The following is a 12517-nucleotide window of genomic DNA, read 5'->3' as shown; positions in this document are numbered from 1 at the left end:
GGTATACCAATACAATGAATACTACATGGTAGTAAAAAAAAAAAAAGGAGATATCAATATCAAGCCATGAAAAGACATGGAGAAACCTTAAATGTATATTTAAGCTAAGTGAAAGAAGTCAATCTGAAAAGGCTACATACTATGGGATTTCAACTGTGTGACATTCTGGAAAAGGCAAAACTCTAGAGACAATAATAGGATCACTTGTTTGACAGGGATTCGGGGTGAGGTGAGGAAGGATGGATGATTAGGTGGAGTATGATTAGAGGATTTTTAGCACAGTGAAACTATGCTGTATGGTATTTTCATGGTGGACACCTGGCATTATTCACATGCCAAAACCCCCAGAACACACAACACAAAGAACGAACTCTGTGAACTTTGGACTTTGGTTAATCATGATGGATTCATATTGGTTCATCAATTGTAATAAACGTAGGACACAGACACATGATGTTTGTAATAGAGTAAAATAAAGTAGGAGGAGTGTGAGAGGGTATATGGGAACTCTACGCAGTCCTTTCAACTAAAACTGCTAGAATGATCCGTAAACCTGTACTGGCTCTTTAAAAATAATCCATTAAAAAAAAAAAAGGCTTAACTCAATGTCCAGGAGGAGGAGTCCTAGTTTGTACTCAAAAGCATCAAGAATCATACTCTACAATGTCTGAGGTTTTAATTAGGGCCTATTTGGGAGACGACAGTAATCCACATCCTACCTGTAGTCTAGGATTGATCGTGAAACTGCCCACCATCAGATTCATGCAGGCGACATATTGACAGTTGCGGATTTCTTTAAGCATCGCCTTCTGTCTGTCGTACCTGAAAGAAAACAGAACCTTAACTTCAAAACCTGAAGATGACAACACAACAGAATCCCCCAGTTTCCAAAGGACTTCATCACCAATTGTCTCCTTTGATCTTCATAATGGTTCTGTGCTGCTGGGTCTCATCTCAGAGACACAAAAATTAAAGCTTAGACAACGGAAGGCTCCATACCTCCTCGGATGCCAGACTCAACCTAAGGAGCTGAACCAACACCTACTGCTACTGCTTCCTGATTCCCACATGCCTCTATTTCCGGTTGGAAATATCCAAAGCTAAGCTGGGGGCTTTCCCTCTAGTTAACGGCAGAGGTGGGCACACTGCAATCCCCAGCCGCTACCAGTTACATCCCACAGAATAAGGTGGAGAGTCTAAGCAATTTAGTGTGAATTAGTGTCTGAGATTTTAATGCTTCAACTAGACAATGCTTCAACTAGTAATGTTTCTAAGACACTTTTCAATCCAATTCTGCCAAAGATACAGAGGGAATTATGATTCCGAATTTTGGATGACAAAAAGGGGGTGTAAAATGAAACCCAAAAGTCATCACAGAACATGCTCCTCAGAAGAGGAAGAAGTTGGGGTGATTTCATCCTTCAGTGTTCACCCTTCATAACAAGAATTCAATTTCAGGAGACAAGAGGACACAGAAAATCACTTACCAGTGTCCATAATCAATGTGCTGACGAATCAGAGTGTGGGGCTGCACTGTGCCATATAAGTCCACTTCGGGCATATTCATGTCGTCGATGAAATAAACTAACTTTTTATTTCCTTCTGGACTATAGATACGACCAGCTTTTTTCTCTAGAGGTTTCTCAAGTATTCCTGAAACAAATGCAGCATTTTTGCCCACTGATCGGATAAAATCAGTTGCATCCTTAATCTTTCTTTCCTTCATTTTTCCTCACCTCTGTCCATTTCATGCACTCCTAAGTCTTCAAGTGTCAAATCTCTGCTGGTTAATATCGAGGATGACCCTCTGTTCACCTCCTCTGTGTCATGCTTTCCTGCCAACCTCCCTTCTACCGACAGAGCTCACCTCACCTCCTTTCCCACAGCGTCAGTACCTGAAGCAGGCTATCACGCAGGCAGCAATCTGAGGCAACGCCATTGCTAGCTTGTACACGTTTGTCCCTGAACCCAGTCTAACATGAGGCCCACTGCCGGTCCAGACACGGCCTACTCCCTTAGCCCTCTATCACGCTTGCAAGAGCATCTAGGGACAACTCAAGAGAGTCCCCCAAACCTCTCTTTCTGGATCATCCAGGGGCACAAGTGTAAGGGAATACTGTATGTAGACTCTATCCTGTGCACACATTAACTTACATTTCTTCCTGTGCCTAAATGACTTTGTTTGGACTTGAGAGAAAATCACGGGGGTAGAAAATCCTAAACAGAGTGTGTAAGATGTAGTATCTAATAGTTGCTGACTCTCCGAATCAACGATGAATAGCTTGAGGACAAGGAACTACATCATGTTCATGACTATATCCTGTTGACAACCACAACAAGCTATTTGTTAAATGAATGAAAGAACAAAGATGCATATTATGAATAGATTAACAAAGCCCTCTTCCAAGAAGTGGACTTGGCATTTCCAAACGTGTGCTTCCTATCAGCCATGGGTGCCTGGAGGTTTGGCCAACACCAAGCAAGCCAATCCCACAGACAGGAGCACAGAAGGCTAAAAGGAAGGAGGTGGGTTAACACTCTGTTAGTCAGCTAGGTGCCAAGCTGTAGTATCATCTTTCTCTCCTCATCCCAAATCTGCCTGACCACAACTTGTAAACAGTACCTCGTGCCTCTTCCCTTTCACTATTCCTTCTACAATTTTAGTCCAGAGCAACATTATATTCAGCTGGTACAATACCCAGGGAGACTGGTCTCCTCCAAAGGACAACCTGCATCTTTTTAGTTCCTACCTCCCCATAAATGGCTCGCCATTTCCTAATACCTGAAATACATTCTCTTCAGCTTGCATCTTAGCTCTTTCTACAGTTACAGTGACCAACCATTCCACGTTGCCTGGGACTAGTTTGTTTGTGTTCCTGTTTTCTGAGAGAGATAAAGAGAGAGCACACTCATAAGGGAGTATGAGCTGGGATGGGAAGGGGGTGGGAAGGGCATGGGAAAGGCAGAGGGGAGAGGGCAGAGAGAATTAGAAACAGGCTCCACTTCTAGCACAGAGCCCAACTAGTGGCTTGATCTCATGACCGTAAGATCATGACCTGAGCCAAATTCAAGAGTCAGATGCATAAGCTGCTGAGCCACCCAGGCGCACCGAATTATCCTGATTTTAACACTAAAATCTCCTCACTCTATGGCAAACCAGACGGTTGGGCATTCTATTCACAATATGACTCCAGCCCACCACTACAGTCTTTTCCCTGTCTTCTACTCCATCCCTGTGCTTCAGTTAACTGAGAGTTTCAATTAATTGAATGTGTTCTATATAATCTTCTCTTTCCTACGTTTGCTTATACTGATTTTTCTATCTCAGATCCCATCTTTGCCTGCATACCACCCCACCTTGAAGATTGGAAACCCAAACGTTCTTTAACGTACACTGGTCTTTCTATTTGTTGTACTAATAGGCAATGTCTAAATCTTACACAGCACCTAGACCCCTTCAGGAACTAGTAAGATGAACTCAGACAATCACAGAAACCAAAATCAGGGCAACCCAACAAGTTTAATCAACTACTAGAAAATAGAGATTTTTCACTGTCACCATCCCCAACATAACCCTGACACTCTCCTGGATAGTGACAGATCTACCAGTATCAGCTCTTTCTACACTACCTCCTTACTTCCCATACCTATTTAGCTTGCCCTTCCTAACTCAAATCTGCCCCAAATTTTGTTTACATGGATACATCAACTCAAAGGGTAAAGTTATTCTTACAATTTTTCTAAGATTTAATTAACAGCGTGTGGCCTGTCATTTCATCAATACAGTTTTAATGAAGTTCTCCTAAATCAATCCCTTCCTTGAAAAGGTAACCAGGGCACTCTTGCCGGTGTACACCCTTATGTCACTAGGGTTCCATAAAATTAATTAAAGGTGACCAAACTGTGTAGAGGCAAAGCAATGAACACTGCTGAGGTCAAGTCTTGCTGTTCTACAGGGTAATAACCCAAATAAAGCTATTAGTGATATAAAAAGCCAAAATCACAATATTGAAGCCAAGTATTTTTTGCCCAGATTGGTGATAAGTAAAAATTCATCTGAGGCCTAAGAAAAAGGTCTAAAGCCTAGAGAAAGTCGTCTTCCCCTTGGCCTACATGCCTCAGCCTTGACAGTTTCTGATCCCTCGTTTCTAAAATACAAGCAGTAGGAACACTTACTTTGCAGAGCTGCAGACGTTGTATAGTAGTTGAAAGGTACACGGGTCACTATGTAATCCTCAGAGAGACTTGCCAGCGTGTCACCTACGAAGGCTGTCTTTCCCACCCCAGCATTTCCTACTAGCATGAGGGGTTGTCCTTTCTCAAGCAGCAGCTCTACGAAATATCTGAGACGAGTTGTCTCTGTTGTGTGAACCACAACTCTCTGGGAACACAATGAGAGAAAAGTCAGAAAGGGAGGCATTCCAAAATTTCGTATCTGAACCAACACAGTAACTTGAGAATGAGACCCAAAGAATTCTTAACTCAAGTTAACACTCGGGAGGAGAGACCTTACCTGATCTTCAGTTTTGCACTGTCAGAGTTCAGACACCATAGCTTGAGGAGAGCAGCTGCTGAGTGCCATCAAAGTCCAGCAACATAAGCAACTGATTTATCTCTTCCAAGTTAAGTGTGAGCCAGAGCCCCCTATCACAGAGCACCTACACTCTGTCCAGCCTCGTGTTAGGCATACAAGGGAATACAATAAGCGTTTAAGAGACCAACCAGCAGTCTTCAGGAGGTGACAAAACATTTGAAAAGTCAAGCCACACATAAACAAAGTTGGCAGCAATGCCTCGGCTGGGTAAGATTAAGTGGCAAAATGGTGAGGGGAGAGTTTACACTAAAGGAGCTCAGCACAGCGAGTGACCCACTGGTGGGAAACAGTGATTTTATGTGAAATATTCCTAAGTCCAATGTACATGTCAAACATATTATACACTGTTTTATTAAAAAAAACTTTACAACAATTCTTCTGTTTTGAAAATTAGCTATTTATATATACCTTATTATTTCACAGCAAATCTAAGGTGGCTTAGGGGAGTACAATAAAATGAATGGAGCAAATGGTGGGTATTTGTGTTTCTAATGGCTGAGTAATATTCCATTGTATACATAAACCACATCTTCTTTATCCATTCATCTTTCGATGGACACCGAGGCTCCTTCCACAGTTTGGCTATTGTGGCCATTGCTGATAGAAACATCGGGGTGCAGGTGTCCCGACGTTTCGTTGCATGCTGAGTGAAATAAGTCAATCGGAGAAGGACAAGCAGTGTATGTTCTCATTCATTTGGGGAATATAAATAATAGTGAAAGGGAATATAAAGGAAGGGAGAAGAAATGTTGGGAAATATCAGGAAGGGAGACAGAACATAAAGACTCCTAACTCGGGGAAACGAACTAGGGGTGGTGGAAGGGGGGAGGAGGGCGGGTGTTGGAGGGGAATGGGTGACGGGCACTGAGGTGGACACTTGACGGGATGAGCACTGGGTGTTTTTCTGTATGTTGGTAAATTGAACACCAATAAAAATTAATTTAAAAAAAATAAAATGAATGGAAATAAACGCTAGATTCAGAGAACACAGACTAATATATAATATCATGGAAAGAGGTAGCTGGTGTAGACATGCAAGAAATAGAATCCTGCACTGTGATTAAAAGAGAGTTGACATTTCTTGCACTTTTGGTGGCCAAATTCAAAAGGGGGTAAAGGGGATTTACAGTGTTCTTTAAAACAAACTAACAAAGCAAGAAACCACAAAAATGAAACAAAACAAAACACACCTAAATGTTACAATATATTCCTTCTCTGTTTGGTTACCATATACTGAACACAACTGGGTCTTTTATAGGTCATTCAGGATCATTTTTATGATTATGAATATTTACACTAGAATTTTATTTTAATTCGGCAATACTCTCAGGGCCACTGAGAGCACAGGCCGTTCTATGCTACATCAAACAGTCCCAGAGGATTGTTTTACATCAGAGTTACATTTTATAATATTTTTCCCCCTCTTTTGCTGTTCATTGTCATCATGTGCTTTTTAATTTGGCCTTTAGCTCTTTTCTCTATACATCAATACCAATAATCCACAGTTACTGAGAGCTGAGTATGTGACAGGTACTATGTTAAGCACTTCATATGCTAGGTCGTATGATACAACCAATCTATAGGAGAGTTTTGTCATGATTTTCAGTTCAGAGACAATGAAACTAAAGCTTAGAGAACACTGATAACTTGGCCAAGGTCATAGCAAAGTAGTAAGGAGTAAATAGTGATGCTTGGATTAAAACCCAAGCCTGTCCAGAGCCTGAACCCTGTTTCACCTACCACACAGAAGATGTCAGGACATGGCTTGGACACACATTATATAATCTCTTGGTGTGCCCATCTTCCATATGTAAAAAAGGTTATTAAAGGTTATGCCTTATAAAGTTAAAACCCTGAAGGGAAGCACACCCACAGAGGCCATGTCAGGACACAGCAAGAAGGTGGCCGTCTGCAAGCCAAGCAGAGAGGTCTCAGGAGAGACCAAACCAAAGCAAACCAAACCTCCCAACACCTCAATCATGGATTTTTTGCCTCCAGGATGAAATTCATTTCTGATGTTTAAGCCACCCACTGTGTGGTATTGTGTTAGCACACTACTAACACAAGAAGAGGCGGCCCCTAATGCAATGACTGGTGTCTTTATATAAACAGGAATTTACATACAGAGACACACATGGGGAAAATACCACGTGAGGACTGGAGCCATGCTGCCACCAACCAAGGAACACCAAGATCACCACTGAACTGCAGACAGATGCCTGGAAAGGACTGTCTGACAGCCTCAGAAGGAACCACTCCCGCTGATGCTTTGTCTTTCAATGTGGAGCTTCCAGAGGCAGGAGACAATAAATGTCTGTTGTTGAAGCCACCTACCTTGCGGTGCTTAGCTCCAGCAGCTCCAGGCAATGAATACATCGGGGATTTCACACTAGCTGCCAAGTTAATACCATAGAAACCCCCTATATTCTACTCACACAGCACAGTAGGAAATGGTAAGCTCCAAAGTGAATCAGAATGACATGATTTTAAGATGTCTAATGAAAAGGAAAAGAGATTGGAGCAAAAGAAGATTGAAGAACAACTCAACAGCAGAGAAATGTAGAGCAACAATCTAGGAAGATAAATAATTTAAAAAAAAGATTCATTTAGATTTGTCAGCTGCCATGAGAATTCGAAACCTATGAGTTGGGGAGTTTAAAAACATCCATTTTATGCCTTGAGGGTTAAAGGAAAGACGTTCTATGTGGAAAGTGCTGTCTAATAAATTCACAATAAGGACAGATGTAAGAATCACTGGAACTAACAGAAATAGGACTTCTCACAAAATTTCTAGGAAGATAAAAAGAAAGCAGTTATCATAGACTTAAGTTGAAATAAAAAAAAAATGCATCAACGTAAGTGCTGTCTCACTAGTTGTTCTTGTAACTAAGATTCTTCTCTCCCAGGAAATATGGGATCATATCAACAATAATTTTTCCGTCAGGCAGGCAAAGAAAGTCTGCTCCAAAATGAAACAAAAAGAAAAAAAAATGAAACAAAAAGGCTCAAATTAGCACAGTGTGGCTTGAAAATCACTATGTTCCACCCACCTACCTGCAGAGGTACCTCTGGATCCATAGCAAATTTGGGGACTTTATCAGCCCAAGGCAAGAATTTCTTAGTTTTATGGTCCAAATAATAATCAAAGATTGTCCCCTGGGATGGAAATTTCACTGCTTTCATCTCCTTATGCCACCACCGACTGAATTCAGCTTGAGAGCCAGAAAGCTGAGGAGAACAAGAGAAATCCTTATTGTAGACTGAGAGGTAATTTTGAACACATATTAAGCCCCTTCACGTCCTGTTCAACACAGTATTTGCAATGTACACAGTTATAATTACAAATGGGATTGAGTAACTGACCCAAGAAAAATAAATAACTAGAAGTAACTTATAATGAGTGATAATATCAGAGTGGCAGAAAGCTCTAATTGCCATATATCCATCAGGTACAAATTTTCTGGAATAATTATTAACTTAAAAAGCAAAGTAAGGTTAGGCGAACCTTAGATTACCCCTGGGTTATTCAATTTAACAATGAGCTCTCATGCAAATTACCATGTTACGTACAGTAAGACTATTTCTCAAAGACTGGTGTCGATTTCGACCAATATTCACATCAATTGATAATAAAGATAAGAACAAAGGAATACTTAAAAAAAAAAAACTGGTAACATTATTTGATTTAAACACTGTCCTCTCTCTGAGTTTATAGCCTGCTTGGACCTTCTGGTGTTGAAAGAGCTTTTCCTTTATAAAATCTAGGTATTCGTTTTGGTCATTTTTTATAAATGTCCTTATTTAGAAAAGTAAACATTTGGTAACCCTATTTCATTTCTTCAAGTCCTTAGTTGAAATGTTTACCTTTGAAATTCTCAATTTGGAAACCCCTACCATGAGGGATGAGGAAAGGCATGTAGTCTGGCTAAAAACTCTAGAGAGACAAGCTGCTGCCCTACAGAAAGGCCTGATGGTGGTAGGGACCAGGTAGGTTCTCTTTGCTAGGAAGTGCTTCTTTCTGTATGATGATAGGTTCAAGCCCTTTGTTACTAGATCAGGGTTTGGCAATGCCTATCAGCAGCTTATAAAACCCTTCTGTATCTCTATCAAGACCTGGCCCTACATCCACAGAATAACCCGCAGTGATTTCTATATCGGCAAGATAATCTATCAGAGTGAGTTTCGGTGAACTCGAAAAACAGTGTGTGAGTGGCCACTGCATTCAGTAGTCTCATACTTTCTAAGTCCTTAACCCCCATTTTTCTCCAGTGACATTCTTAAAACTACTTTCTCTTTGGTATCCTGTGTCCTTGGACAACAGCCCACTTCCTGCACTGGACTGATTGCACACATGAGTAAAGACAGGATGGCTGCAGAACACGAGCGTGTGCTGAGGGCAGAGAAGGGTGAGGGAGTCTTAGCAGGCAGAGCTTGCCTCCAGCCTCCAAATACGCTGAGCGCACGCTCCTACTTACCACCACTCGTGGGTTAGGGATTCTAGGCTCATGTGAGTTATTTTCAAGTTGGTGGCATGGTTTATTTAATCACCCTACAAAAGTTGGTCTTAAATTAGTGTGGAAAATAAAACACCTAGCACCATTCTCTGTAGGCAAAATACATAGGATTTCTACTTCACATCAAAATCTGCTAACCACTGCATCAACAAGATCATTTTAGTGACAAATCTTTGATTCATTAGTTTGCTCAACTATAATGCAATTGTTCTACAGTGGGGAAGAAAACCAACGGAATTTCTGCCCTCACTGAATTCATCGGGATATAGAAGCAGAGACATGAGGATGCATGGTGGAAGCAGGGGCTAAGCCAATAAATACAGAAATGAACAGGTGTTGTGAAAGTAGAGTTTGCTCTAAGTGAGAGTAACAGAGGTGAATCTATTAAGGTCATGAGAGTCATGTTGGTTTCAGGAGTAGAATTCAGGGATCCCTGGGTGGCGCAGCGGTTTGGTGCCTGCCTTTGGCCCAGGGCGTGATCCTGGAGACCCGGGATCGAATCCCACGTTGGGCTCCCGGTGCATGGAGCCTGCTTCTCCCTCTGCCTATGTCTCTGTCTCTCTCTCTCTCTGTGTGTGACTATCATAAATAAATAAAAATTTAAAAAAAAGGAGTAGAATTCAGTGATTCACCACTTATATAGGGCACCCAGTGCTCATCACAACAAGTGCCCTCCTTAATACCCAGTACCCATTTGACCCATTCCCCCACCCACTTCCCTCCATCAACCCTCAGTTTGTTCTAAGAGTCTTATGGAGGTACCTGGGTGCCTCGGTAGGTTAAGCCTCTTCTTTGCATCCTCACCAACAAGGGATGAATCTATTTTAATTGTATGTTTAGGTGAACCACCTTTGAGAACAGGCACAGATTAGGGAAGAGACCATTTCAAGAAGCAGCAAGAGGTCATCACAGGCAAAGATCCTGTGGTATGAAAGACCTTGTGTTCTAGAAGATGACACTGCAGCTGGTGTAGGGGGGTGGCAGGTGCGGGGAGGGAGTAGCAGAAGAAACAGGGCAAGACAAGCAGGACCAGATCCAGAGGCCTTGTAAATAGTATTAAATTTTTCACTTTATCCTAAAAGCAAAACAAATCCATTAAAGTGTTTTAAACTCTCAAGTGTATCATATAATTCAACTTACATTTTTAAAAAATCATTCTGGCTGCTGAGAGAGTAATGGATTATGGGGGAGGTACAGAAGCAGACCAGTGAGGTTGTTACCTTAGAAGCCAAGAGAGAGGTGATAATAGCGGTTTATGGGAGCTCAGGGAAAGTTGGTCCAAGACCTATTTTGGAAGCTGCCTACAATGGCCTGGCTTAAGAACACAGGTCCTGAGTCAGCGTACTCCAGTCTGAACATGGCTTCGATGTTACCTGGGCATCCTCAAGCAGGCTATGTAAATTCTGGCTCCTTTTTTTTTGTAAAAGGGGAGAAGGATAGTTGTACTTATACAGAGAAGTTTTATTTATTTATGTTTGAAAATTCAGTAAAATAGCCTACTAAGAGGCCTAAGCACATTCTCTGACACCCAGCAGGCACTCAGATTTATTCAAGTAATAAACGTCTCTTAAGAATATTTCTTCTGTTTTTTTTCATTTGTGTTTCCAACTTTATAGTCTCTGTTTTGAATGCTTCACAGTTAGAGCCCTTCTTGAAAATGTGAAGGTAATGGTGATGAGGAGGAGGAGAAGGATGAAGATTAGGATGCCTGGGTGGCTCAGCAGTTAAGAGTCTGCCTTCAGCCCAGGGCGTGATCCTGGAGTCCTGGGATCGAGTCCCACATCGGGCTCCTTGTATAGAGCCTGCTTCTCCCTCTGCCTATGTCTCTGCCTCTCTCTCTCTCTCTCTCATGAATAAATAAAATCTTAAAAAAAAAAAAGAGAGAGAGAAGGATGAGGATGAAGATTCTTATTTAGGGAGAGAGTGTCTGGAGGAGCTAGGTGACCACTGTGGTGGTCCGGTGCCTGGCCTGATGGACGACGGCCTGGAAGGCAGCCGTGCTTGAAAACTGGCAAGATGAGAAGGCAATCAACTGAGAACGAGGTGGTCAGGAATGGAGGGATCTCAGCTGTCCACATCCTACGCACACAATTTTACCTGGTTTACATCCTCACAAAGGAAAAACCTTGTGGAGAACACAAGAAAAATAAAACAAAAACAAAAACAAAACATGGGGGAGGGTGGTCGGAAAAGGAGAGGTGAGAGTCTGCACTTGGCCTCCATGGAGAAGTCCATGCATGCTGTAAATTGTGCCAGAGAAAAACCACATCAAGTCACCCCCCCAACACCAACTCTCGACAAAGCAACACACTTGGAGATTATAGAAGGAAATGTGGCTTCTGAGAAGGATCAAAATCAGGCCAAGTGAATCCCATGCCTATTTAGAGAGATGATTGATGGTAACCTAGTGACAAGAAGCAGACTGGCCCACAGGTTTTAGCAACTATGTATTTGAGGACCTACGACAAGTAAACCAATGGAAATATGGGCCCTCTGGGGCTGTAATGCCTTCCAATTTAAATTCCGTATTTACATCCAAAAACACTTGGCCAAATCGGGAAGATGCATGCCATTTATTTTTAAGGCAAAAAATCAGGGGTACTCGTAGGATCAGTTAGGACTGTGGGAGATCCTGAGGTCCTTTAGAAGGTGTGGTCTTCAGAGATACACAGGTGTGAATCCTGGTGCTGTCATTTCCCATCAGTGTAACCTCGATCAAGTTCCTTTGCCCCTCTGAGCTTTATTTACACTATGAAGATACTCCGAACAATTATTGGAAACATTATACGACAAAAATCTACATACAGAGGAGCATGGTGGAGGTCAGATGTGCCATCTTCTAATGTTGAAAAAAATCCCACTTTGCACTTCAGGAAGTCTAAGGTGTGAGTACACATGTGAGTGTGCACATGTATGCACGCACTTGAGCAAGCTCATCTCAAGTGTTTGCCTAAAAGCAATCAGCAGCCATGGATGAGCAATACTAGGAAGGCTGTGCAGGCATGGTAGCCTCATGTTAGGCTGAAGCCAAGACCCTGTTGTCTGGTCCACAAACAATTACTCCGGGAATCATGTAAGAGACTAGTGACAAGGGCACTAATTTCAAGATTCTCATGTGCTGTATATTGAATATACTCATTTTCATATCAATATTCATATGTTGAAGCTCTAACCCCCAATGTGATGGTATTTGGAGATGGGGCCTTGAGAAGTAACTAGGTTTAGATGAGGTCATAAGGTCTGGGCCTTCGTGATGTCTTTATAATGAAGACATCAGAAAGATTTTTACTGTTCTTTCTCTGCCTTGTGAGGACCCAGCAAAAAAAGCACCTGTGTGAAAGCCAGCACGAGGGTCCTTGGTAGAACTTGACCATGCTGGTACCCTGACTGTGAACTCTGGCCTCCAGAA

General features: G+C 42.0%; 1 protein-coding gene across 1 annotated transcript in view; it reads right to left on the bottom strand.

Moving 5' to 3' along the window:
• DNAH11 (dynein axonemal heavy chain 11) overlaps nucleotides 1-12517 on the bottom strand; it is a 314532-nt gene that overhangs the window by 148234 nt on the left and 153781 nt on the right. Inside the window, exons 45-48 of the mRNA XM_072764523.1 lie at nucleotides 7649-7822; nucleotides 4177-4381; nucleotides 1488-1653; nucleotides 720-822 (exon numbers count right to left, since the gene is read on the bottom strand). Of these exons, the coding sequence (XP_072620624.1) occupies nucleotides 720-822; nucleotides 1488-1653; nucleotides 4177-4381; nucleotides 7649-7822 (648 nt within the window). The remainder of the gene's footprint in view (nucleotides 1-719; nucleotides 823-1487; nucleotides 1654-4176; nucleotides 4382-7648; nucleotides 7823-12517) is intronic.

This window comes from Vulpes vulpes, chromosome 7 (genome assembly GCF_048418805.1).
Source record: "Vulpes vulpes isolate BD-2025 chromosome 7, VulVul3, whole genome shotgun sequence".
NCBI lineage: Eukaryota > Metazoa > Chordata > Mammalia > Carnivora > Canidae > Vulpes > Vulpes vulpes.
This window is presented reverse-complemented; position numbering and strand designations above follow the sequence as displayed.